General features: G+C 35.4%; 1 protein-coding gene and 1 long non-coding RNA gene across 12 annotated transcripts in view; one reads left to right on the forward strand and one right to left on the reverse strand.

Annotated features, from left to right (window-relative positions):
• Positions 2,159 to 25,652, forward strand: part of LOC109707352 — a 58,190-nt gene continuing 34,696 nt past the window's right edge. For 6 of the 10 annotated variants that reach the window (XM_020228570.1, XM_020228572.1, XM_020228574.1 and 3 more), the window contains exons 1-8: positions 2,159 to 2,276; positions 2,543 to 2,988; positions 3,108 to 3,166; positions 6,223 to 6,304; positions 7,632 to 7,699; positions 8,330 to 8,399; positions 9,341 to 9,422; positions 15,043 to 15,107. In XM_020228570.1, coding sequence (XP_020084159.1) covers positions 2,677 to 2,988; positions 3,108 to 3,166; positions 6,223 to 6,304; positions 7,632 to 7,699; positions 8,330 to 8,399; positions 9,341 to 9,422; positions 15,043 to 15,107 — 738 coding nt within the window. In that variant the 5' untranslated portion in view covers positions 2,159 to 2,276; positions 2,543 to 2,676. Of the gene's footprint in view, positions 2,277 to 2,542; positions 2,989 to 3,107; positions 3,167 to 6,222; positions 6,305 to 7,631; positions 7,700 to 8,329; positions 8,400 to 9,340; positions 9,423 to 15,042; positions 15,108 to 25,652 lie in introns of those variants that run through there. The other 4 variants (XM_020228571.1, XM_020228577.1, XM_020228578.1 and 1 more) reach the window with 4 other exon arrangements.
• Positions 3,043 to 12,425, reverse strand: LOC109707355. Of its 2 annotated transcripts, none has more exons than XR_002215474.1 (3): positions 12,245 to 12,425; positions 11,893 to 12,037; positions 3,043 to 3,244 (listed from the first exon to the last, which is right to left on the reverse strand). It is a non-coding gene; the product is annotated as an uncharacterized LOC109707355 (long non-coding RNA). The 2 variants fall into 2 exon arrangements; XR_002215475.1 differs by lacking the exon at positions 3,043 to 3,244 and adding an exon at positions 10,235 to 10,542.

A 25,652-nucleotide genomic window follows, 5' to 3' on the forward strand; every position in this document is an offset into this window, starting at 1 on the left:
CTACTGGATACTCTCTCTCTCATTCTAGATCTATATATTATATATATACTAGTAATTATATATATTATTTATTATATATATTACCTCTCATCTTTATAAAATATTTTTAAAATCTGTGATTTTTATATATATAAAACGCTTCTTTTCTATCAACTTTTTAACGTTGGTATGAAAATTGTGAGGTGTATTAGGATGCTTTAGTATTTAGAGTTGAATTGGTCCTCCCTATGAGTTAAGTGTGCTATCTGGCAATATATATATCTTTAATTAATAGTTCCAAATGTATTGAAAAGGTTGATTCGGAGGCTTAATACAAACTCGATTAGCAAACAATAAAATTTGCTCTAATAAGAAGCCAGTCCCAACTCGTATATTATTATATATACTATATATATTAATATATATATATAGTTATATTTATATATTATATATATAATATAATTTTATATAGATTTCATACATGCCTCTCTCTCTCATATATTATATAATATAATATACATATAGATAATTGAGAATAGAATTATTATTAATAGTAAACCCTCTTTTTGCTATCAATTTTTAATTCTGAAATGAAAAATTATAGATTAGAATGATATTAGTCATTTAGAGTTGCCGTTCCAACTCTCTCTCTTTTCTTCTCTACATGATAATATATACACTCTCTCTTCTTCCTTTTATATAACATATTTTATAGTCATATATATATAGTTATATTATATATTTTAAAATTTTTGTTATATATATACATCATATTTATATGTATATGTATTATATTAATTGTCTTAATTTTTGTTAGTATATACTTATATCACAGGTTACATGCCTTCTCACGCTATCTCCTTTGACTTAGTATACCTCTCTCTCTCTTCATTTATATAATATCAGTCGATATATTATATTATTTTAAAATCTGTGATTTTTTATTATATAATAATTTTTATATTTATATGTATATATGAAATTCTCTTTGAATTTGGATCTAATTAATTTTCCACTCTTATATATATTTAATATTAGATTATTAGTGAAAATTTTACTCCCTTTGGTTCGTAGTTTCTACTTTGCCCTCCTGGCTGTGGTTTAAGGGTGTGGTGGGTGTGTGTGGATTTTGTCGGTACTTTGTTTTCGTTAAATTAATTTAGCATTAAATTTTCGTATATTGTGATTGTTATTGTTGTGTGAGTTGTTTACGTTTGATATCCTTTAATATTTAACTTATTATACTTTACTTTACACGCACACTCACTGCATTGCATAAAAAAAGAGAAAAATAAAACCACAGCGGGGCGAAATTGATACATTTTACACCCAGGGGGCCAAAGTGAGAAAATACGAAACCAAGGAGGTTTTTTTAAAGGTTTTCCTCTTTTATTATATATATAGATTATATAATACCTTATCTCTCTCTCTCTCTCTCGAATATATATATATATATATTTATATTATATATATATTATCTCTCTCTCTTTAATAACATATTTTTATATATACATATATATCTAATATATATATTATTTATACTATTTTCAAAATCTGTTTGATTATTTTATATATAATAATCTTTATATCATATAATGTTATATATAATTTTCTTGATTTTTGTATTTATATAATGTAATTATATGATATAAAGAATGTTCTTAAAGTCGGACGTATCGGCTAGTGATTGCGCATTCAGATTCTTGAAGATAAAAACGACACCGGATCGGCAATTTTTTTCTCCACAGCCTCTTGAGTATTTTCGAGCACCGTGCGGCTAGATTTTCTCCTCGCTGCCTCCGGCATGGTACGCAGTCCTAATCCCTAGTCCCGTCTCTTTTTCCCTTCATTAATTATCACGTCGTGGCTGGTGCGGGTTCCCAATTCGGCATCAATCGTCGCCGTCCTTGCGGTATTAGGTGCTGGACCTGTACAGGTATGGCAAGTTCCTGTGGGGTGTTAACAAAGCGCGATCTCCCCTTCAGCTGGGTTCTCCCTTTCCTCTCGAAAAATCTAATAGGCGCGGCTTTTTCTCAACCTTCCCCCCTTTTGTTCCTTCCTATTAAATGTCCCTCCTGCTCCGTCTGTTGGTCTCACAGGTTCCATTTCCCTTCTATGAACGTGGTCTCATGTCTCACCCTCCTTCTCCTTCCTCCCTCCTTGCCTCCTTGCCATCTCATTCTCTCTCTCTCTATCTCTCTCTCTCCCTCTCTCTCTCTCTGTCTGCTCTCTGTGGGTCCCGCCGAAGGCCCCCGCCAAACGCGGGGAGGCCCCCTGGTGCTCGGCGGGCGCACATGGTAGCTCTCTCTCTCTCTCCTTCTACTCTGCTCTCTCTCTCTCCCTCTGTTCTCTCTCTCTCCCCCTCTCTCTGTACGCTCTCTCTCTCTCTCCTCCCTCTGTTCTCTCTCTCCCTCTCTCTCTCGCGCGAGGCACCCGCAAAACGCGGGGAGCCCGCTGCAGGGCGGGGTTCGCCGCGGAGGCGACGCGTGGCGGGTTGAGGGTTCGCCTTTTATTAGTTGTATAGATATCAATCTTATTTGGTAACTTATTCCACCACACCTAGTGGACGCTATTCTTTCAGCTTCTAGAATAAAGATTGACCGCCGAGAAGGGAGAGAGAACCGATGGCAATACTGTGACGAGGGAAAGAAAACGAAGAGGCGACACACTAGCACTCTTTTGTTGATATCCTGATCCATGGCTTCACTCGATAGCGCCCAAATATCCCTCCGATGCTCCTTCTCCGTCCGACTCGTGTTCTCTCCTTCTAACGTCCCCCTCATCAAGAAATCCTATGCCGTTTCGGTCGGTAATGTCTTCTGGCTAGACAGTCCGATCAGATTCAAAGCTTTGAACTTTGTTGGAAGAGCCGGTCCTAACCAAACCCCAGTTCACTCGCTCTCCGACGATGGGGGAGGTTCCACTGATGATGACCGGAGGCCTCCTTTCGACCTCAACCTTGCCGTCGTGCTTGCTGGGTTTGCTTTCGAAGCCTACATTAGTCCTCCGGTTAGTTTCTCTGCCGCTCTTTCTTCTCTGGAATTTCGTTTCATAACTCCTTTGGGGGTTTTTTTTTTTTGTTTTTTTTTTTTTTTTGTTTTGTGTTTACTTTTCTTCTCTCTTGATAGGAAAATGTTGGGTGGCGCGAGGTCGATGCAGCTGATTGCCAGACAGTTTTCCTCTCAGAGTAAGTTCGGAATTGCTATTAGTTATTGTCATCTCCGTTCATTGCTTTTCTACGTTGATGAATTGTTGCCCTTTATTTCTGTGGATTAAAGAATACTAGTTAAGTAACCCCGCGCAATGTGCTAGATAGTGATTATAATAGTTAATTAGTAAAAAATTTAGAAAAAATATAGTATACCAATAAAATAACATTAGTCACCAATACATGTAGCACAATTTAAGTTAAATCGATTGTAAAGATGAAAAAGTTGTAAGAGGATCTACTTAACATAATTAATACTATTGTTTTATGTATGAAGAAAGCAAAAAACAAAATCGTAAGGTCATCTAGTTTATAAATAGATTTAATAAATACAAAATATATTTTTAGTAAGCAGTAAGCATGATAAAAAGAAACAGTAGTAGCTCTAGAATGGTGGCTAGCCAAATGTATGATTTGTCTTATGTACATTTAAATTTTCTTGGATTTGTATTACCTTATGCAGTTTATTAAAAACAAAATATAATAGGTTCAAATCAGCCCGTCTATCAGACCTGTAACATGAAAGCGAAATAATAATAACTAAAAGTAAATAAGAGGTTGTCTAGAACATTATTAAGCTATTTCCTTATTACTTGTGTGATTAGTCTTATGTACATTTAAATTTTGTTGAAATTATATTCAATAGTGCAATTTCTACAAAACAAAATATAGTGAGGTTTAGATTAGCCCATCTATCAAACATGTGATATAGAAACAAAAAAACAACTAAAAGCAAGCAATAGATTATCTAAAATATTAATACAAATTCAATTTCCAAAATGTTATATTGCAAATAGTTGCCTACATGGGAGTTAGCCATCCAAAATTTGTCAATCTTTACAATAAAATCTTATTGAAGAAAGGGATACATAGCAAGACAAAATGTAATCATCAAGACCACAGAGCCAAATCGTAAATCTAAAATTAACCATTCAAAGAGAAAAAGGCACAAAATGAACATTAAATCAAATTAGTTGAGAACTTTCTACATCTAAATATTAAATTTAAAAGTTGTGTCTCAATTATCTTAGTAACAAACATCTTACCGGAAAACGAAAATCCTAACGGACAATTCATAAAATATCTAATCTGCAAATCATGCAGCTCTCAAAATTGCAAGTTGAAAAGCAACTGATGCATGTAAGGACAGATCATCAGAGCCTAAAAATTGAAAGCAACCAAAAGAACAGGGGATAACCATAAGACAAAAGCACAAAAAAATAACTAAAAATCAAATTAGTTGAGAACTCTCTACATCTACATATAAAATTTAAAAGTAGTGTCTCAATTATTTTAGTAACAACCGTCTTGCCAAAAAACGAAAATCCTAACGGATAATTCATAAAATATCTAATCTGCAAATCATGCAGGTCTCAAAACTGCGAGTTGAAAAGCAACTGATGCATGTTAGGACAGATCATCAGAGCCTAAAAATTGAAAGCAACCAAAAGAACAAGGGATAATCATAAGACAAAAGCACAAAAAAATAACTAAAAGCGGCTAATAGGTTGTCTAAAGCATTACAACCAAATCCAATTCCTGAAACTTATTTTACAAATGATTGCCAACAAAAGAGTAGGGCATCAGAATTTTGCCAATTGTTATATCAAAATCTCTGCAAAGAAAGAGGAGAGAACATGCTGTAAAATTCCTCTTCCATGGTGGAAAGCGTCGTGCAGCATTGTTTCTTGCTACTCCATGTAATGGCGTAATGAGAGAACAAGAACACATAGCCATATGTTGATTTTCGCTTGTGCAAATATTTTGCCTAATCTGCATCTATATATCCATTTAAATGCAGATCACCACCTTGATAGTAAAGCATATAATAGGAAGTCCCTCGTGGATAACGTTGTATCCTTGTTATGGCTTCTAGTGGGCAATTCTGGGGTTCGATTGATAACAGTTAACTAAGCCAACTGCTGATAGATATTTGGATTGGTAAACATGGTGGTTTACATCAAGCTACCGACGACACTCGCATAAGGAACATTGGCCATCTTCTCTCTTTCTCTACTCCTTTGGGCACATTTCAAGGCTAAGTTGCTCCTTTTTGTTGACTGGAGTGTCAATTGGCTTGGAGTTATACATTCTAAATTGTTTCAAAATTTTGTTGATATATGTCACTTGAGACAAACTCAAAAGCCTTTTGGAATGATCTCTATAACTTTATACCTCTAGCACAAAACTAACTTCTCCTAAATCTTTCATCTCAAAATTGAAAGGAAGCCATTCTTTTGTAGATTTTATCAAGTCCATATTGTTCTCAGCCAGCAATATCATCAACATATATAACAAAATAATAAACTTTTTCCAGACCGTTTTGTATAAACACAATAATTCTCATGAATCATTTCAAAACCATCTGGGGTAAAGGTACAATGGAACTTCAAATACTACTGTCGAAAGGACTGCCTTAGGCCATAATAGAGCGATGTAGTTTACAAACTTGACGCTTCTGACCTTTAGCAGCAAAACCGATGGGCTATTCCATATAGATTTCCTCATCTAGTTTACTATTCAAAAAAGCAGTTTTCACATTCATTTGGAAAAGTTCTAAATGAAGGTGAGCAACCATATCCAAAATCAAATGAACAGAGGCAAACCTTACTAACTAGAGAAGAAAACGTCTTCTCCTAATCTGTACCTTCTATTTAGGTGAACCTTTTGGCCCCTAAACGAGCTCTATATCTTTCAATAGGCCCATCTGCCTTGCGCTTCACCTTGAAGCCCTATTTATTTCCGTTGGCTTTGCGCCCAGGTGGAAGATCAATCAAGTCCTAGAGATGGTTTATTTTCATGAGCATTTTTATTTATTTTTTACCTTCTTCATCAAACAAAGTATGATTTTGAACATTACTTGGTCAGCTGCAGAACTTATTGCTATTGCAGGAAGATGGAACAAATTAATTACTTTTAGTATAGTGTCCTATGCAACTTCTCCTTTTCATTGATTTTCCTCCTCAGAGACTTTTGTTTTCTTGCTAAACCCACATGTGTATGTCTTTAGGGATATTGACGTGGCAATTTTGCAGGAAGTTTCTTCATGAAATATATGATGGGCAACTATTCATAAAGTTAAAGAAAGGAATAGATCTTCCTGCGATGGATCCATGGGTATGATCTATAAAATTGAGTTTATATTGTATGTATATTCACTATGAGATTCATTTCTTTATAAACTCAGGCCTCATTTGTTACTAGTGCCATTTTTTTGTTTTTTATTAAACACTAATTCTATATAATTGATATACTAGTAGAAGGACTTTCTTCTTGTTTCTATGATTGGTTAGCTTGCAATACAACCCGGCTATTTGATGGATGCAACTTCTTAAAAAAATCTCGGAAGTTAAAAAAGGTTTCTACCATTCTTTTATTTATTTATTTATTCTGCCAAACAAACACATTGGATGTAAGGATTCCAAGCAATCCACCAGCCCCTTGCATACTATTTTAGGAAGATTCTATTTTAGTAAAAAGTAAAAAAAGCAGCAGCAATAACAAACATGGTCTCAACTTTCCATCATGTAAACATGGTTTTAACTTTCCATTACATTCATCCTTCTCTTTGAAGTGTTTAAGGAATGAAATGTTGGCAGATTACATTTGTTACTACTGGGTAAAATGTTTTATTTGAAGGATTGTTCCCCTTTCATTGTCTTTCTTATTTGGATTCTTTACAGCTGATTTCATCATTAAACTTATGTCAACAAAAATTGGTTATGATCAAAGTATTATTTTACTTCTCTTTCTTGACTGAATTTCCGGGGAACCAAGCTTAAGGAGAATTAGAGGAAAGATCAAGATTTGTTCACATTTTGACCAACTGGATCTGCCATCCATTAGTAGAGTTCTCTATTTAGTTGGTGTGCAAAAGGGTTAATTTACTATTTTGGATGCATATTGGTTGAGAAGTATTTCTCATAAATTAGCATTAAATCAGCAACTTTTTTATCACCCATTGTCAACCTGACATAAACACTCAAGAAATTGCTTTTTGATCAAAATGAAATTAGCGTGTAACAGGACTTGCAATTTAATCTAGAAGGCCAATTAAAAGTTTGAGTTATTTTCCTTTTTGATTACACATTAGGCCCAAGCAATCAATAGCTTCTATGGATTCGGACCGGTCTTATTAGTACCTGACCCTGAACTGTGCCTAATTGTAGTTGTCCAAATCCCATTGTCAGATTTTGGTGTTGTAGAATGGACTGCTAATTTATGAACTGCGTCTTGGTTGTGTCTATTTATATTTGGGCTATGAAGAACATATGTGTGCAAGAATTTGAAAGTGTCGGTGCAGTGAGGTTACAAGACAATTATTTGAAATCTCTCTGTCACTCTCTATATATAATCAAAAATAAAGAAAAGTTCGGTAGCAAATCTATTCTTTTCTTTGTGAATTTACTTATTACATTCATGTTTGAAAAGCTGGAATTTTCAGGGCACAAGCGATCCTCATGTTGTTTTTCAATTGGATGGTCAAATTGCAAAGAGCAAGATAAAATGGGCGTAAGTACTAAGTAGCTTTCTTCTTACTTCATGTCAATATGAGAGATGTCATGTTATTTTATTAGCTAGCAGATTGTTAGTGGTGATTAAAAAGGTTGCTGATTTGACCTACTAAATGCAATTTAATTTTGGTAAATTTCTAGCATACGACTATCTAACGTTTAATTGATTGGAGTCGGTGAATATTAGTTTCATTTATATATTTTGAAAAATACATTATTTGCATGAGTCTATCAGGAGTTTTATTACCTAATCATGTGCTTCTCTGTATACTGATGGATCTGAGACAGCACTAACAACATCATCTTGCACTAGCTTCTAAGCCATTTAATAAGTTTATTTGCAATTCGTGGTGTGATTATAAAAATCTTGTTGAACACATAAAATTCTTCTATGCTACTTAAAAGAAACTTACACATGAACCAACTATCTTTATCTTTGGTTATGCTTCTAAAAGCAGGATATATTTATGGTAAATCATATTGGTTTCTTAACCGGAAATTCACATTAAAAGAATGCACATGACCATTGCTTCTTTTTGATTTTCTACTTTATTCCCTATGCTATCTCCTTATCATTCATTGCTGCGGAGTGCATATATCTATATGACCTTCTTTTCAATCAATGTAGGACAAAGGAGCCTGTGTGGAATGAAGATTTTAGCTTCAATATAAAGCTAACTCGGGCGAAACTTCTTCAGGTGAAAATTTATGAGTAATAGAACTTTCTGTGATCTACTAGAAAAGTAAATCCTTCCTGTCCTGTTATGTGTTCCCCTACATCAGAGAGTCATGCTGTCACCTGGAGTAGTAGTTCCATGATTATTTTTAACGTGGTTTGGTTAGAATTTAGAACAGGTATACCTAAGCTTTCTTTGTTGCATTTTCCATAACAAGGGAGATAATTTCTCGTCTCTCTTTGTTGCATTTGTTTTTGATCAATCAAACTACTTGCTGTTGTGATATTCAATTAACTAAATTTGAAGTTGATTGATCGACTTTTTTGATTGGCTAAGTTACATATCTATAAAATTTCAGCTGATGTAGTAGCAAAAGTAATTGTGTGATTTCATCAATAAAAAAGTTCATAGATTTTTAAGAATTTGAGTGAAGTGCACTTTTAGCCTCCGAACTTCAATTCAAGTTTCATTTTGATCCGCGAACTTCTAAATTCGACATCGAAGATGTTGAACTTTTCGATAAGGTTTCCTTTTAGTCCCTGAAATTTCACTTGTGTTTCATTTAAGTCCTTACTAGTAAATTATTGCTTGCACCTAGTTCATTTGTATGTTTGTATACCATGAATTTATTATTTCTTCATCTATTCACCTATCCAATTTTTATAGAGAGAATTATAACTTAATGGGTGGTAGGGTAGACATATGAAAAAGAGCCGATAAATGCATGGTATATAGTTATGCAGATGCATTGGGTGTAGGCAATAATTTGCCCTCTAATACTAAATATACACAAGGACTAAAATGAAACTCTTTAAAGAGTTTAGGTACCACTAACGTCAAACTTAACAATTTGCGGACCAAAATGACATGGTGGAAATTCGGGAAGTGGTGCAATCTACTCGTGACAATATTGTTGAATCATTTGAACAGTTTCTCCAACTATCTTACATTGTTTACTTTAGGTTGCAGCTTGGGATGCAAATCTTGTAACTCCACACAAACGTATGGGAAATGCTGGGGTGAACTTAGAATCACTTTGTGATGGTGGGCTTTCTGTATTTGTAAATATTTGAAATAGTTATAATTCATCTTTATATACTCTACCTATTCGCTACTTATTATGCTTTTAGCTACAGTAATTTATAAAATTCTACCTTTCAAACGAAAGCAACTATCTTGTTGGTAGATGCAATGGAAGACTACAATCAACTTATGGGGCACCCCAATAGTCCTGCATCAGATGGGAACGTGGTTGTGATTGAAAATATGAGAGACCATAGTAATTGGGCTTATGTCGGTGGTTTGGGCCCAACGAGCTATTATTGTTAATAGGCCAAGTCTTTACATTTGGTGTTAGAGCGATCTTCAACCACAAATCAACCACGGTTTAGGTCGACCCATAGGATGACCTAGGCGTCTAGGCATGTGAGAGTGCGGGGTTTGTTTGGGTTTGAGTCCTGCTATGTTGAGTCAAGTTGACGGTAATCCTAATTTGACTGTAACCCTTCTTTGTGTCTTAGAATATGCCGCACACGAGAGCTACCACCTGGGGCAAAGGTGGACGGTGCTTTGTTGGTCAAGCGCCAAGAGATGCGAACTGTTTTAGATGGCTCGAGGACCAAGTGGCTGTGCTGATCGGCCTAGTTCAACTGGTTGTGCAGTAGCAGATCTGTCATACGCTCGGGCTCTTTTATAAAATGTCATGCCCCGCCCCATTGCACAACGGAGGCTATGTGGGCGCGTGCACAGATCTGCCGAACGGATGGAATTTTTCCTATCCATTCTAGGCATAAACAAAACCAATACATTGAATTTCACCTAGGAAAAACAATATAACACAGTTTTGCACGAGGACATATCACAAAAGCGAGAATGTAAATCTAACTATTACAACATTGGAACATTACATTTTTACATATATTTTTTCAAATTTAATACATATTACATGCCTTTTTCCTTAATATACAACTTTGCTCTCAATTACATTTCCATTTCTAAATTATTTACATTCTCGTTACTTGTACACGGGTAATCTACACTTGGTGACCTTGCTATCCAGTGCGTAGCGCCCACGTTTCGGTCTGGAGCTGCTCCGCTTGTGGTTATCTCTACGAAATAGGGGTTGAGAACTAAAAGAAGTTCCCAGTGGGTTCGATTGCCAACCCTGGCGACTTTCCCATTAGGTCCAATTAAGGCATAAGTAGATAGAATAACCAAGAAGTAGCAAACACTTACACTATGCATAAACTGGAATAAACACTACTATGCCTTTATGAAATGAAATGAGTTCCAAGGTCCAATATGCTCAACTTGACCCCCTATTTACCCCTGACGCAATCAGGTCAGCTCGCCATAAGGTCAAGCCCAACTCACCCTCTCAGCCACATAAGGAGATGTTACGCGACTCAATCACCTACCTTGGGCTGTTTGTGGAGGAAGCATAATCGACCAGTCACTAAACATGTGACACTACTACTATGTTCTCTCTACAAAGTACACACAAGACGAGACCTACTATACTTTTTATGTCTTTTTCTTTTACCTCTTGACCCAATCATACCAGCTTACCATAAGGTCGAGCCCAACTCGCATTTCTAAGCCATGTGGGGAGGCGCTACGTAACCCAATTACCCATCTTGGGCCGTCTATTGAGGAGTCAACCGCTCAACCCATATGTGTTACACTCCAGAGCTCACTGCTTGTGGAGTCGCGACCTCCACAACATAGAACAGACTATATGAGTATGATTCAGTTCTCTTATCTAGAGAACTAACCACTAACCATGGTAACACTATCTCGGGATCTATCAATCCCTAGCATGCTCATCTTACGGTATATGCAACTACGGCAAAACACCTAGAACATATTACATGTACAATCTCAACACATAATGTCGTAATCCTCTATACTTGTACAATAGGTTACACCCAATCCATAGTTTAATCTGTTACTAGGTTCATGTTTGACAATCAATGACGCCTAGTGTTCCACTACGTTTTCTATCTCCATACAACTAGTTTACTCTACTAGTTCAATGCATCACTAGGGTTTATATGGCACTAATACTCATGCAAACTAAGTTTTAGAGTTCTCAACAATAGTTGTCTACTTCTAATATTGGAAGCATGTAATTTACATGGCAGTAACATACAATTGAACCCTAACATATACATTCTCAATCCTCTATATGTTCTTGAGGCTACATTTATTCTATGTCACTATGTTCATGTTTAGTAACTACATTAACACCTAGTGTTCCACAAGAACGATCTAAGTCCATTCGCTAGTTTGTTTTACTAGTTTTCTTGCATTTCTATGGTTCCCAAAGTTCAAATGGCCCTATACTCATGCATGTTAGGTTAGCAACTTGCATCAATGATTATCAATTGCATAGATCAAATAGCATGCAATTTATATGGGAACAACACCTTCTAGAACCCTAACATGCATTTCTATATATATACATACACAATATGCTTAATGAATGGAGATAGACATAGGAAGAAAATCCAACCATTTTTGAGTTTATAGGATTTCAAAGCAATTGGCTTTTCAATGTCGACTCGGCACGCTGCAAGCCTAACGAATGAAATTCCTCCAATTGGATGCCATAACCTCGTCGTAATCCAAATTGGAGTTGTCCTCTCCATCATACTATCCTTCAATTAGGGATTCAAGAGGTCAATTTAACTCAAAACCCCAAAACCACAAAATCCCTAATTCTCAACTTAGGGTTTCCATTTCATCAGGAACACAAAATCCATGGTGAATCTTTAATCAATCTAGTTTAGAATCATTTAGGATATCCAAAAATCTCATTTTCAAAGGATTTAACAAAAATTCTAATTCAAATCCATAGATCTCACCTTGGCCACCATGGGCAAGAAGCTTGATCCACCATTAGAGAGCTCTTCCAAGTTGCTTCTCCAACTTGAAGCATCCAAAATCTCCCATTTCTCCTCTTTGATGGAGAGGTTACAAGAGAGAGGGAGAGAGAGGTGTTCAGAGGAAGAGAAAACCTTCCTCTATTCTCTCGTGTTTGGAGAGAACTAGGGTGGCGTGGGATATACATATAGGCCCCCAATCACTTATTACAATTTGTAGGTTAGTCCAGTTCAGATCCGATACGTCCAATTGGAGCCCTTCTAAATGTCCATTTGCGCTTAAATTAGAAATACAGACTCAACTAAAGTCAATTAGAAGTAATTTGTCTTAACTTTTCAGTTTTGAATCATTTTAGGTCACTGAAAGATATACCGACTAATATTTTTAGCAGATTGCTGTTAGGCTCTGTTTTCACTGCTCGAGGTATCCGAATGACATAAAACTTTAAATCTGGCTTCAAAAAAATAGTTTCGACAAATTCTCAAATTTTCATAATTTTCTGACACTGAATTTTTATCTGAAATATAAGTTCTGTTCTTTACAGAAAATTTCAAATCACATATTTTCATTTCAATTTCAGCACAAGTCATTTGCAACTTATCTTGTAGTTCTCTAAATTCAATAAAAATAGTATCTCACACTATTTTTATTTACACTTGCATATATATTAAAAATCCGGTGTATTACATAAAACCTCAACACCGGGCTCTTTTATAAAACCTTTTGTAGAGAAAACAGTGAAAAGCATACTTTTCTTTTAATCAAAAGACCATTCAGAACATGAACAGATCTGCCACTTGGGCAAGTCTCCCTTGTACATTCATGATGCAAGGACATAGAGTACAATATTCAACTATCACATCAGCCACAACAGTAATAACAACAACACCAATAGATAGGTAATGGACTAATTGGATAAATAGAAAAACAGATACTGTAAAGAGTTATTAACATTGAAAACCAAAAGAAGCTACCTGAAAATACCAAAAACACCAAATTGAAAACCAAAAGAAGCTACCTGAAAATACCAAAAATACCAATCCACAACTACTAACATGAATAATAACTAAATAATAGGAGTCTAAAACAGAAAAGGTAAAACTAAATCTCGAAGTTACTGCTAGGGGGTCTCGTCTATTTAATAGCGCTCTCATGCATCGTCTCGAACCTCACCTCCAGCATCACTTGTGGATAGTGGGTGAGAAATATATACACATTTTTCAGTGGGTATTGCAAGTCATTGAAGGCAAGTTGTACTCACTGGTCAATATGAGAGAGCGACAAGATAAATACATTAGGTATAAATAGGTAATAACTGATACAGTAGCAAAAAGTAAAACAAGAAAGGAAGCATGCCACTAAATATCTGAAATAATACCACTACTGTAACAAGATAAGCAAATGTATATATGCATAAACCAAACAAATAGTCCAATATCGAAATGTCGCTGTGTTGGTCTGAAGACCTCAGACAACGCCACACGTGTGCTCAGTCACTTGTTATATAACCCCACTGCGAAGATACCGCATAAGGTTCACGGTCGGAACACTATCACTTTTCTAGAAAAGAACATCGTTGCAGCGGTCAAATCGTTGGTGTATGTGAAATGCTGCATGAGCGGGGGTGATTGATGATTTGATGTAGTAAGCTCAACAGCCAAACCATCGGCAAATAGCCGCGAGAGACAACTAGATAGTCCACTGACCAATAAAGTCACACAATGTCACAAGAGTAATAGTTAAGTAATGAAATATCTACCGATGTGTAACACTGACCAACTAGGTCAACATCTGCTTTATAAACGAGTAATAAGATATCTACCGCTCTTCAACTTAAGAACAACCTACATGATGTATCAACTAAAGTAGAGCAACTTTGATGATAAGTAGAACAACTATCAGCGATCTTGAGCACCATTCGCTCCTGCAAGTTCATCCATTTTGTGATTCAAATTTTCCACAACCTCTTGTTTAGCAAGGACATTGAATTTTACGACACCAAATATCCTAATTGTCACTTTCAAGTTTTTTGCCCTTAATGAAGTTAGCAACAAATTGTTTTGAGGTCATTTTTATCACATCTCTAATGAATAAACGAAAAATAAGTCATAAGTGCGTAAAGGAAAATTTTGCTAAGCTCATAGTCACATTTATACGACCTACAACCTATTTTTTCATTATTTAGTTCAGTTGTTTAAAATTATAAAATTAAGAGGAAAACATACAATTTGCTCTCCAAAAAGGAGCGCCCATTGGACTAAGTTTGCATTTAGAAGAAAAAACACTACGCCAAAATCTACATCTTTGTCATAAGGTATAATCATTCTATCAAATTTTCAAATGCATGCAATATAGGATCATATAATATGCCAAATAAAAGTATTTTTTTTTCCTTTTTTTATACTCTTCTTTTTCGTGCTTGTTGCACATAGTGTGTGGCTGGGCCCACTGGCACGTCGTTTGCTCGGCCTGAGCACCTATGCCCTGCAGGTCCAGCCCATTGTGTTATTTGGCTCTTATTGGTTAGTTATTTGTTATCCTTGATTATAAATTGGAGATAAACATAGCTGTAGTCACATTAGATAACCATAGTCTGACCATGGGCACACTTGATTTGGTTTGAGCAAATGCCAACAGTACTTGAATGATTAAAGTTAATTAGATTTATTCATTTGGAAGAGAAGCTATATGATTAAATTCTCATTTGAATGATAAGTGTTTTTAACTGGAAGGAGCATAGGATATATATGTGTAATGAAAATTTTCTTTTGTAATGTAGGAAATTTGCATGACTTGGCAGTGGAATTGGAGGGCATGGGAGGTGGTGGAAAGATTCATCTAGAGGTAAATGTTTTTTTATTGTAATTCATAAACAACAATCAAATGAAGGTATTCAGAAGGGTTTTCCTTTTTTGAATTTTGGATCTTTAGTCAAATTAATTAGTTCTTAATTGTGCCCTATGATTTCTTCTAGCTATCATAATTAGCAATTTTCCACAATTCAGAAGCATCAGAGCATAATTTTCAAGTCATTGAGAAATCCTTGTAGCATTCTTAAATTTTCTGTTAACAAAATATTCCCGTGAAGTTGTTATTGTTAATGAAGAAGTATTAACATTATTGACAGAATAATGATATATTCATGAGAGTCTTTAAAGTAGCGAAGTAGACGTGTAATGTATGTCACACATGATTGAAGAGGCGAAAGTGTATGTCTTTTTCAAACAAAAGATTTTTTTGATCATCATTGGGGATCTAACTATTTATATATACTTATGAATTGAGAACCCAAACTCTCACTCTCTTTATTTCACTCTTTTAAAAAAATTTTTTTCACTTCACACACTCCCCCGATAAACGTTTTTTTCGGGAACACACTCTCTCTCACTCTCTCTCTTTGTTTTTTTTTTTTCTTCACCCTGGGTGTCCCGGGGGGTTTGGGCCCCTCGGGAACNAAAAAATTTTTTTCTTACTTTATTTATATTTATTTATTTATAATTTATAATATTAATTAATATAATTTATAACATTAATTAGTATAAATATACTAATTTGGAACCCAGAAAAGACCTCCCCTTATTTTGTGGATTGTGGGGCCCACATCAATTTTCTAAAGGATTAATTGCACATTGGGTCCCAATCTTTCCACTCTTTTTTTATTTTGGTCCCTAATTTCTAAACTTTGCATGTTTTTCGCTTTAGTTCCCAAACAATTTTTTGAGAATTAATGTATATAATAATATAACTACTGATTTCTTCGCTAATTTAAAATTTAAGAATCAAATATTTTATTAGTTGTATGTGTAGCGATAAAAGTTAATGAGAGCACAACGGAGACGTTGCCTCCAAGAATACCAAAGATAGTACTTTCACTCCACTTAATTTATTTATTTATTTTTTTTGTAAATTCTACCTTGATGATAATAGAAAAATATTATTTATTTTTCTTAATACTGTAATGAGCTTTTGTTTTATTTTAAACTGATTTATTTATTTTACTTCTTAGGTTAAAATATTTTTAGAAAAAATATACTTTAATTTCATTCTTTAATTTATTCTTTAATTTTTAATTATTCAATATGGAGATAAATAATATTTAAAAATATTAATGCATAATAGAAAAAAAATGATGTTAATAATTCTAATAATTTACTATTATATTGGCTTCCCGCCGCATCGCGCGGGGCCCCTTAACTAGTACGCATGAAGATAGCTAGAGAGAAACATAAAAAAACTATGGAACCGAAATAATACTTTTTATTATTGGAGCGAGGCCCTCTAACCTGAAAACCATTTTGAAATAAGCCCCTCAACTATACTTTTGTTTTATTGACACCTTTTTTTTAAAATTTCAGATTATAATTAGGTAAGTCAAATATTCGGTTAAATTTAATGGTACCATTAGTGATTGGTTATTAATTATTTCAACTTATTTACTAGAAAGTGATTAAATCACTAAATATCATAAAATCACTGAGAAACTATGGTGCCCTAACAATTCTATATCGGATGGGAAATTTATTATGATTGAGTAGATAACAATCAGGGACCGTAATACTAATAGCTAGACTTAAGCATTGGGGCCGACGGTTTGGGCAGAAGTTATCAGTGCTAGTGGGATGAGTTGTATCTTCCGGTTTCAAAGCCAGATTGCTAGTTGGAAGTGTGATATAAGTCTCACATTTCTTAACTTTTGTTTTTCCGAAAATGCCAATAAACTCTAATTTAATGCCAATTTTGTATTAAGCATCCTATTCCTCGGTTGTGATTAATTGTTATTAGTCTTACATTTAAAATTTACTTTGTCAATAATAATTTTTTGCAATACTAATGGAGCTCAGATTTGATCCGGCGAATGACAAATAAAGTATATGTTTTTTTTGTTCGCAAAACACCCTACTTTCTCATAGAAAGAATACAAGAAGTATTATATTATCGCCTACACATTCGCGAAGTATAGTAGCTCTAAGCTATATATATNGATCGTCGATTTGGAGGCTCTATCATCGAAAACAAATAGGTGGCAATGGAGCCCGTTTGCTATCGATAGTATTCTAGCTCAACTCTCTCTCTCTCTCTCTCTATATATATATATATATATATATATAAAACCAACTTCTTTATGCTTTCGATAGTATAGTAGCTCTAAGCTACATATATATATATAAAGCTAGGCTCCTATACTTTCGAAAGTACGGAGGCCTCCGTGCTTGTAAGTTGTTTTCGATAATGGAGCATTCGATTCGGCGATCGGCTCCGTTAGACATGATCTATGCTATTGGACTATTTAGAATCCAAATTTTATAATTTTTTGACTTCATTTGCCTAGCGAGCGAGTAGGCTCAAAATGACCGGCCGAAAATAAAAATCTCACAAAACATAGTGATAAAGGACTCAAATTTCAAATCGGAAGTATTATTCTTGCTCTTGATGTTATGTAGAATTTTCTATTAAAGTTTCATGTAATTTGGATTCTTCTACACCGTTGAACTTTAAAACGTGCCACATCGGCCGTTAAAATAGTCAATTTTGAGACTCTTTCATCACTTGGTAAATAATGTCAAAAAATTATGAAATTTGGTTTCTAAATAGTTCTAATAGCGTAGATTATGCTTAACGAAGCCGATCGCCAAATCGGATGCTCCATCATAAAGAACAACTTACAAATACGGAGGCCTTCGTACTTTCGAAATATAGGAGACATTCTCTCTCTCTCTCTCTCTTTCTCTCTCTCTCTCTCTATATATATACATATATATATATATATACATATATATATATATACATATACATATACATCTATATATATATATACATATACANACAATCATATCTAACATGGTCCTACGTTGACTTATTACATATTATTCTTTTCCTCTAAATAATAAGTTCAAACATTTTGATTTAGTGCACTAATTATCACAGTATGGTTATTAATAATTCACCTCAAATTTGAATACTTCACTGAATCACCAATGATATCTAAACTTCTTATTTATACTGTATCTCATGAAATTAAATACAAAGAAATGGAGTTATAAATTCTTTTAATAAAACTTTGGTTTTTTTTTAAAATTTTACATTTTCAACAAAAATGCCTAATTTTGAATTTTTTAACTTTTTTATTTCTTACTAAATTTCTGAAATTTTATCGAAAAATTTAAAGTCGATGCCATTTAGCGATTGGGGTTTGCCATTTTGCAATGTTCAGTGCTGTTATTAAGTATTTTGATCATAAAAAATACAAGTTATTAATATATATCTTATATTTAAAAAGAATTAATTTACATTTTCTAGATGCACTGCATGTACACTTGACTAGTGTATATATTAACTGTGTCGAATAGTGTTTAACTGTTGGAATAATACAAATTGCTTGAATCTTCAATTGATTTTTTTTAATTATCTAGCATAAAATCTGCAACTTTGATCTTCAATTTCAGATTCCTACTGCCTATTTTTAGAAAGTTATTTAAGTTTGACTTCATTTAGTGGTCTAGAGCAATCCGTTGATTGATTTTTTGACTAAAAAAATTCTTTTGACTCTCTAGATCAAGATCTATAATTCTAATCATGGAGTTAAATATTCGATCACCTACTTTTTGAAAGTTTGTTTGATTTTGATGGTTCATTTTTAGGCCACTTGATGAATAGAAAATTGTTTTCCAAAATTACAAAATTGAGTGCTAAGAAAGTTTAAATATGTGTGTGTGTGTGTGTGTGTGTGTGTGTGTGTGTTTTATATATGTGTGTGTGTATATTTATATGCGCACGCTCACCCCAAAAATTCAATTGGTGAACATTACAAATTAGACCAATTTTGTATAGATGAGTTTTGCGGGAGCTAGATTGTGTTTGTAGATTTAATGAACTTCATTTTATTTAATTATCTAATATATATATATGCACACACTCACACGCACACGCACACGCACGTGCACACACACACACATATATATATATGTCACGCCCAGACTCCAGCGGAAGCCTACCCGACGCGTGCACAGACCCGTTGTATGCACAAGGTAGCCCCTGGTGCACACAAGGCGTCTATAATAAACAATCAAGAGAATGAACAAGGAAAAGTAATCCTAGTATGATAATCAGAGCATATGTACAAAACTAATCACTGAAACAACACATGGAAGGAAGGTAATACAACTATATATAGATATCCAAAAGAATATACATCATAGTAACCCAAGTAACTTAACCAAATATTTTAGGCGGTCTCTATACAATAGGGCCAAATATACCTCTTCAAACTAACACAAAACGGAAGGTGTCCACCTACACGGATATCTCCCAGCTAGCTCTAGCTAGACGCGACTTTCTTGCCGCGATCCCTAGCCTCTCCCGCAGTGGATGGCTCTGAAAACAAAAACAACAAAAACATAGGAATGAAAACTATTAATCAATAGTTTCCAGTGGGTAAGCTGCCGAGAAAAGTGAATTGCACCACTAGGTCAGCTGAGGCATAAGTAGGTAATAAAATGACTAATGATATAGCATGAATATTAAGCAAGAATTAAAATGCTAGTACTACTATGCCTCCAATTTGCTATGCTATTTAACATGTAAGAACACTACTCTATCATATGAATGAGCATGTAAATAGCTAATGTCATATACAAATGCCATGCACTATCTAGTAGTGATGTCCAATTATTATGATTAATTATTATTACCCAATTAACGAGGACCTACACAAGGTGTAGTCTTGGCTTGTGCCGTGCCTAATGGCCCCGTGGTAGTCAACATTCCTCCTTTAGGAATGAGTCTCGTCCACGACAATCCACTTCGGTGCCCAATCCCGCACTGGCGAGCATGATGTCGTGTAGGCTAACTTCGGAGTGCCGGCTTGTAGAGAGCGACCCTCATAAGCTTGTGCGAATGAGCACAATGAAAAGTAAGTGTGATCAACAACATAGAGTTCTCGATCATCATGTCTAAAATAAGCAATGTCAACTGTCGACCTAGAGGTCGAGTACTATGTCACAATGTGAAACTATAGTTATTCAACTAAGTCAAGTACACAAAGTTAAGTTCATATTTTGCTATTACCATACCATGTGTCATCTTTATATTGTCTACAACAAGTATGTTAAGAACATGTAAGTTGATTCCCTAAGCATATAAAGTCCAATAAACTTATTCTTTATTCATCCCTAACATGTTTTCTATTATTGTATAAAAGGGCAAATACTATTATACTCCATTTAGACTGCAAACCCATATCACATACCTCTACTATATAGAGTATGATAAATTTCTATATATAACATGTATGCCTTATGTATTAAAAAATTCCATTATGATGTATCATGTATCTAACATGAATATGCATGAATTTCAATTTTAAAATATTATGGAAGACATAGGGGGAGTTAACCCATTTCGGTGAGATCAAACCCACCGGATACCCCTCGATCTTCTTCGTTTCCTGGAACAAAGTTGTTCTCTAGTCTCCTAGCACCCTAACAAAAATTTTAAGAGGGTTAGAAGCTTCTAACAAGCTCCCCACGAAATTCATCAAAAATCACATAAAAAATAAGTAGAAAATACCTTGGATCAAGAGAAACTTGTCCAAAACTCCAATCAAGGCTAGGAAGTTTCAATTCCTACCTAAAAGAGAATTTTACAGCCATCAATTAGGTTCCAAAAACCTCACAACAAGAAATCCTCAATTTAAATCCTAGTTTTTCAAAACTAGGCTTAATTCCACAAATTCTCAAGAATTCACAACCAAAGTGATAATAAGATTACTAACCTTATAGGAAGCTCCAAACCAAGCTAAACCTAAGCTAGGGTTGGATATTAATCCTCAATTAAGCTTCCTTCTTCACTTCCAAGTCTTCTTCAAAGTCCACCAAGCAAGCTTCTAAGGAAAGGAGGAAGAAAATAAGATGAATTCTCAAATTCCTAAGAGAATTGAAGAAGAAATCAAGAGATAGAGAGAAAGGGAACTCATCACTTCCTCTCTCTGTTCTCAGCACAAACGAACAGTGAATGAGGAAGGATGGGTTTATACACTAATGTAACAATCCCCATTAGACCCCTCAAAATTCCAGAAATTGCAAACTAAACGAAATTACATTCTGCAGCATTGAGTACTGGTACTTAGCCCAGTACCGGTACTCGCAACCCGATTCCTCAAAACTCGAGAGCTGCTTATTTTGGCACTCTATAGTGTTTCGGTACCCTACTTTGGTACCGGTATTCAGCACTAAAAACCTGCAGTTTGTAGATTTTAATGTCAGGAACCCTTTCTCGCGCCTACAAAGCACAAGTCATGGGTCGATATTCTACCAACGATCCTAAACACCTAGAATAGTACAAAATACTATTCTCGCACTAGAACCTTGCAATTTGCTAAGGTTTAGTGTACTGCATTCTCCCCTCCTTAAAAGGAGTTTCGTCCGCGAAACTAATAATCAAGTATCTTAGGAATCCATCTGAAAAAGATGGGGATAACGCTCCTGGAGTGCACTTTCTAACTCCCACGTAGCTTCGCGCTCGCCATGGTTGTTGCAGAGCACCTTCAGATATGGAATTTCACGATTCCAAAGCTTCTTTACCTCACGAGCCAAAATTCTCACAGGTTGCTCCTCAAAGCTCAAATCCTCGTGTATCTCTAACGGAGTAGAGTCCAAAACATAAGCTGGATCGAAGACATACTTCCGGAGCGTGGAAACATGAAATACATTGTGTACTCCCGATAGGTTCTGCGGCAAAGCAAGCCGATATGCTATTAGGCCTACACGCTCCAAAATCTCATAAGGTCCAATAAATCAAGGACTCAACTTCCCTCGAATGCCAAATGTGTTAATTCCTTTCGTCGGTGAGACCTTCAAAAAGACATGATCTCCTACCTGAAATTTCAATTTTCGCCGACGTCTATCAGTATAGCTCTTCTGCCTACTTTGAGCTGTAATCAACCGCTCTCGCGCGAGGCAAACTTTACCTTCAGCTTGTAGCATATCTGGGCCCAAAACTAGCTTCTTATCTACTTCACTCCAATGAAGAGATGATCGACACTTTCTTCCATAAAGAGCTTCAAACGGTGCCATCTTGATGCTTGCTTGATAACTGTTGTTGTAAGCAAACTCTGCCATAGATAGGTATTGATGCCATCCGCTTTGGAAATCCAAAACACAAGCTCAGAGCATATCCTCCAGAATCTGGATAGTACGTTCGGATTGCCCATCACTTTGAGGGTGGAAAGCAGTGTTGAAATCCAGTCGAGTACTTAGTGCTTCATGAAGACTCCTTCAAAAATGCGATACAAATCGGGGATCTCGATCTGATACTATAGATGTAGGCACTCTATATAGTCGCACAATATCATCAAGGTACACTTGTTCGAGTCTCTCGTCCGACCAAGTGGTGTGAATAGGAATGAAATGGGCAGATTTTGTTAACCTATCCACAATCACCTAAATCGCATCATGCCCGGCTTGAGAGCGAGGCAAGCCTACAACAAAATATATCGTTATTTTCTCCTACTTCCATACGGATATGGATAAACTTTGCAGTTTCCCCGCAGGAAGTCGATGCTCAGCTTTTACCTGTTGACAAGTTAAGCATCGAGCTACAAACTCTCCAACATCCTTTTTCATTTCGGGCCACCAATAATGCAACTTTAAATCCTTATACATTTTTGTACCGCTCGGGTGGAGAGTGTAGGGTGCTGGATGAGCTTCCAACAAGATTTCTTCTATAATCCCCGACTCTGCTGGCACACAAATTCAATTGTGAAATCGTAGCAAGCCTTGATCATCCACATGAAAATCACCGGCGTGTCTATCAATGATCCTGGATTGAATCTTTTGCAATTCCACATCTTGGACTTGTTTTTCCTTAATTCTTTCCATCAAAGTAGGTTGTACAACCAATGACATTAATCTCAAAGGCGTGTCAGGAGCCACTACTTCCAATTCCAACCGTTTCATCTCCTCTATCAACGGTGGCTGGGAAACAACTAACAATGCCAAATTTTCCACCGATTTGCGACTCAAAGCGTCTACCACCATATTAGCTTTTTCCGGGAGGTAAAGGATAGTCAAATCATAATCATTGAGTAGCTCTAACTATCTGCGCTGCCTCAAGTTCAACTCCTTCTGCGTAAAGAGATATTTCAAACTCTTGTGATTTGTGTAAACTTCACACCGCTCGCCGTACAGGTAATAACGCCATAGTTTTAAAGCAAAAACTACAGCCGCCAATTCTAAATCATGTGTAGGGTAGTTCTTTTCATAATTCTTTAGTTGGCGGGACGCATAAGCAATTATTTTTTCATCCTGCATCAAAACACATCCCAGACCATTAAGTAAAGTATCACTATAAATCACATACCCCGCTTCGGTGACCGGCAAGGCTAAAATCGAGGCGGTTGTCAACCGTTCCTTCAACTCGAGAAAGCTTTTTTCATACATATCATTCTAAATAAATTTGGTGCCTTTATGTGTGATCCGCGTGAGGGGAGTAGTCAATTTAGCACATCCTTCGACAAATCTCCGGTAGTATCCGGTGAGATCGAGGAAACTCCGAACCTCTGTCACATTAGTTGGTCTCGGCCACTACTTGATTGCCTCAATCTTCTTAGGATCCACTGCTATACCTGCTCCCAAAATTACGTCCCAAGAATGCTACTTCGCGGAGCCAAAACTCACATTTCTTCAACTTAGCAAAAAGCTTATTTTTCCGGAGCACTTGTAGCATTTATTTCAAATGATCTTCATGCTCATTGCTTCGGGAATACACCAAGATGTCGTCGATAAACACCACGACAAACCTGTCTAGATAAGGTTTAAAGATACGGTTCATTAAATCAATGAAAGTTGTCGGGGCATTAGTAAGCCCAAACGGCATAACAGTAAATTCATAATGTCCATACTGTGTTCGAAAAGCCGTCTTAGGAACATTTNAAAGATCAATAACTCTGATCTTAAATTGAAGGATCCGATCATCCATTTTTTGGACGTCGTTTGGTTTTGATCGTTCATTTTATGCCCGTTTGATGTACTTTATTATGATTTCAAAAAATTACGAAATTTATTTTATTTTGGCTTTTTCTTTTTTGTTTGGTTCTCTGGGGTATCGAGCCCCCCTCCCGGGCCACCTATATTGTCTTTTTTTTTTTCGCTTTATTGTTTTTTTTTCAACTTTTTTTTGCTTTTTGACGGATGCCTTTTTTTTAACTTCTTATTTATCAATATAGGAGTAAATTTTTAATTGACATACCTGATCCATACCGCTTCCACCACAGACATCCATTTTTTCTTCGCAAAATATTTTGTCAAAAATTGTCGCACCGCGAAGCTTTCAGTGAATCAAGGGAACAAAAATCGATCTCCTAAACAAATTTTGATCAGATATTTTTAAAAAGAATAAAAGAACAAAATATGGATGTAATATTTGGAATATATGACTTTCTCACAATACCAGCAATACTTATATCAATATTGTCAAATAAATCTTGTATCTGCAGATGACAATACGCCATATGATCAAGCGTGACGATCTATGTAGAATTAAGCAGTAATCTCTATATAAAGATGTAAATTTAAATAATTATTGTACTTGTGAATTTTATTATTGTATTTTAATTTTTATTCTACATCAGGTATAGTTGTATTTTATTTATAAAAAGCTTATATGTATATTAATTGATGAATGTAGTAAGGTATATATAATAAATATTCAAAATTATTTATTTAAATCTTTCAAAATAACATTATAAGAGTTTATTAAAACCAAAAAAACTGAAATAAGTCCGTGCCAAAGCGTGCCACTAGGAGGTCACGCGTATCTATCGGCATGCAAGCGTGCCTGTGCCGTACCGTGCGAGGGACATAACGACACGACCCCGTGCCACGGCACTTCCCCGTGCCACGGCACTTTAATCCTTGCTATGTTCTCGTCAGCTCATCTTTCAGCATTACTAATTCCTGCTTCATCAGCAATTATTCTGAATGGTCGTGGTGGATCTCCAGGCTCATCGAGTAATGGGTCCTCTTGATTGTCTCTATCTTGTAGCCAATTAAGTACGGGGTCTGATTCATCATTGATAAAACTTGCATCCAAGGGATCATAAGTTTTTAATTCCTTTTTCTTATCATACTCCTCTTGCATGCATCTTAAACGGAGCCTCATATTATATTGGATATAAACTAGCTTCTCTAATCGAGCGTACTCTAATCGGTTACGCACTTTGGTATGTATAAGTGCGAACGTGCTCCAGTTGCGTTCACATCCACTAGACATTGTCGTTTGAGATAAAACACGCACAACAATCTTTTTTAAATGCTTTGCTGATCCACCATATTGTAGCCACCACTTAGCTGTACAATTAAAAGTTAAAAATATATCAAATAAGATTTATCGTCA

This window comes from Ananas comosus, linkage group 3 (assembly GCF_001540865.1).
Source record: "Ananas comosus cultivar F153 linkage group 3, ASM154086v1, whole genome shotgun sequence".
Classification (NCBI taxonomy): domain Eukaryota; kingdom Viridiplantae; phylum Streptophyta; class Magnoliopsida; order Poales; family Bromeliaceae; genus Ananas; species Ananas comosus.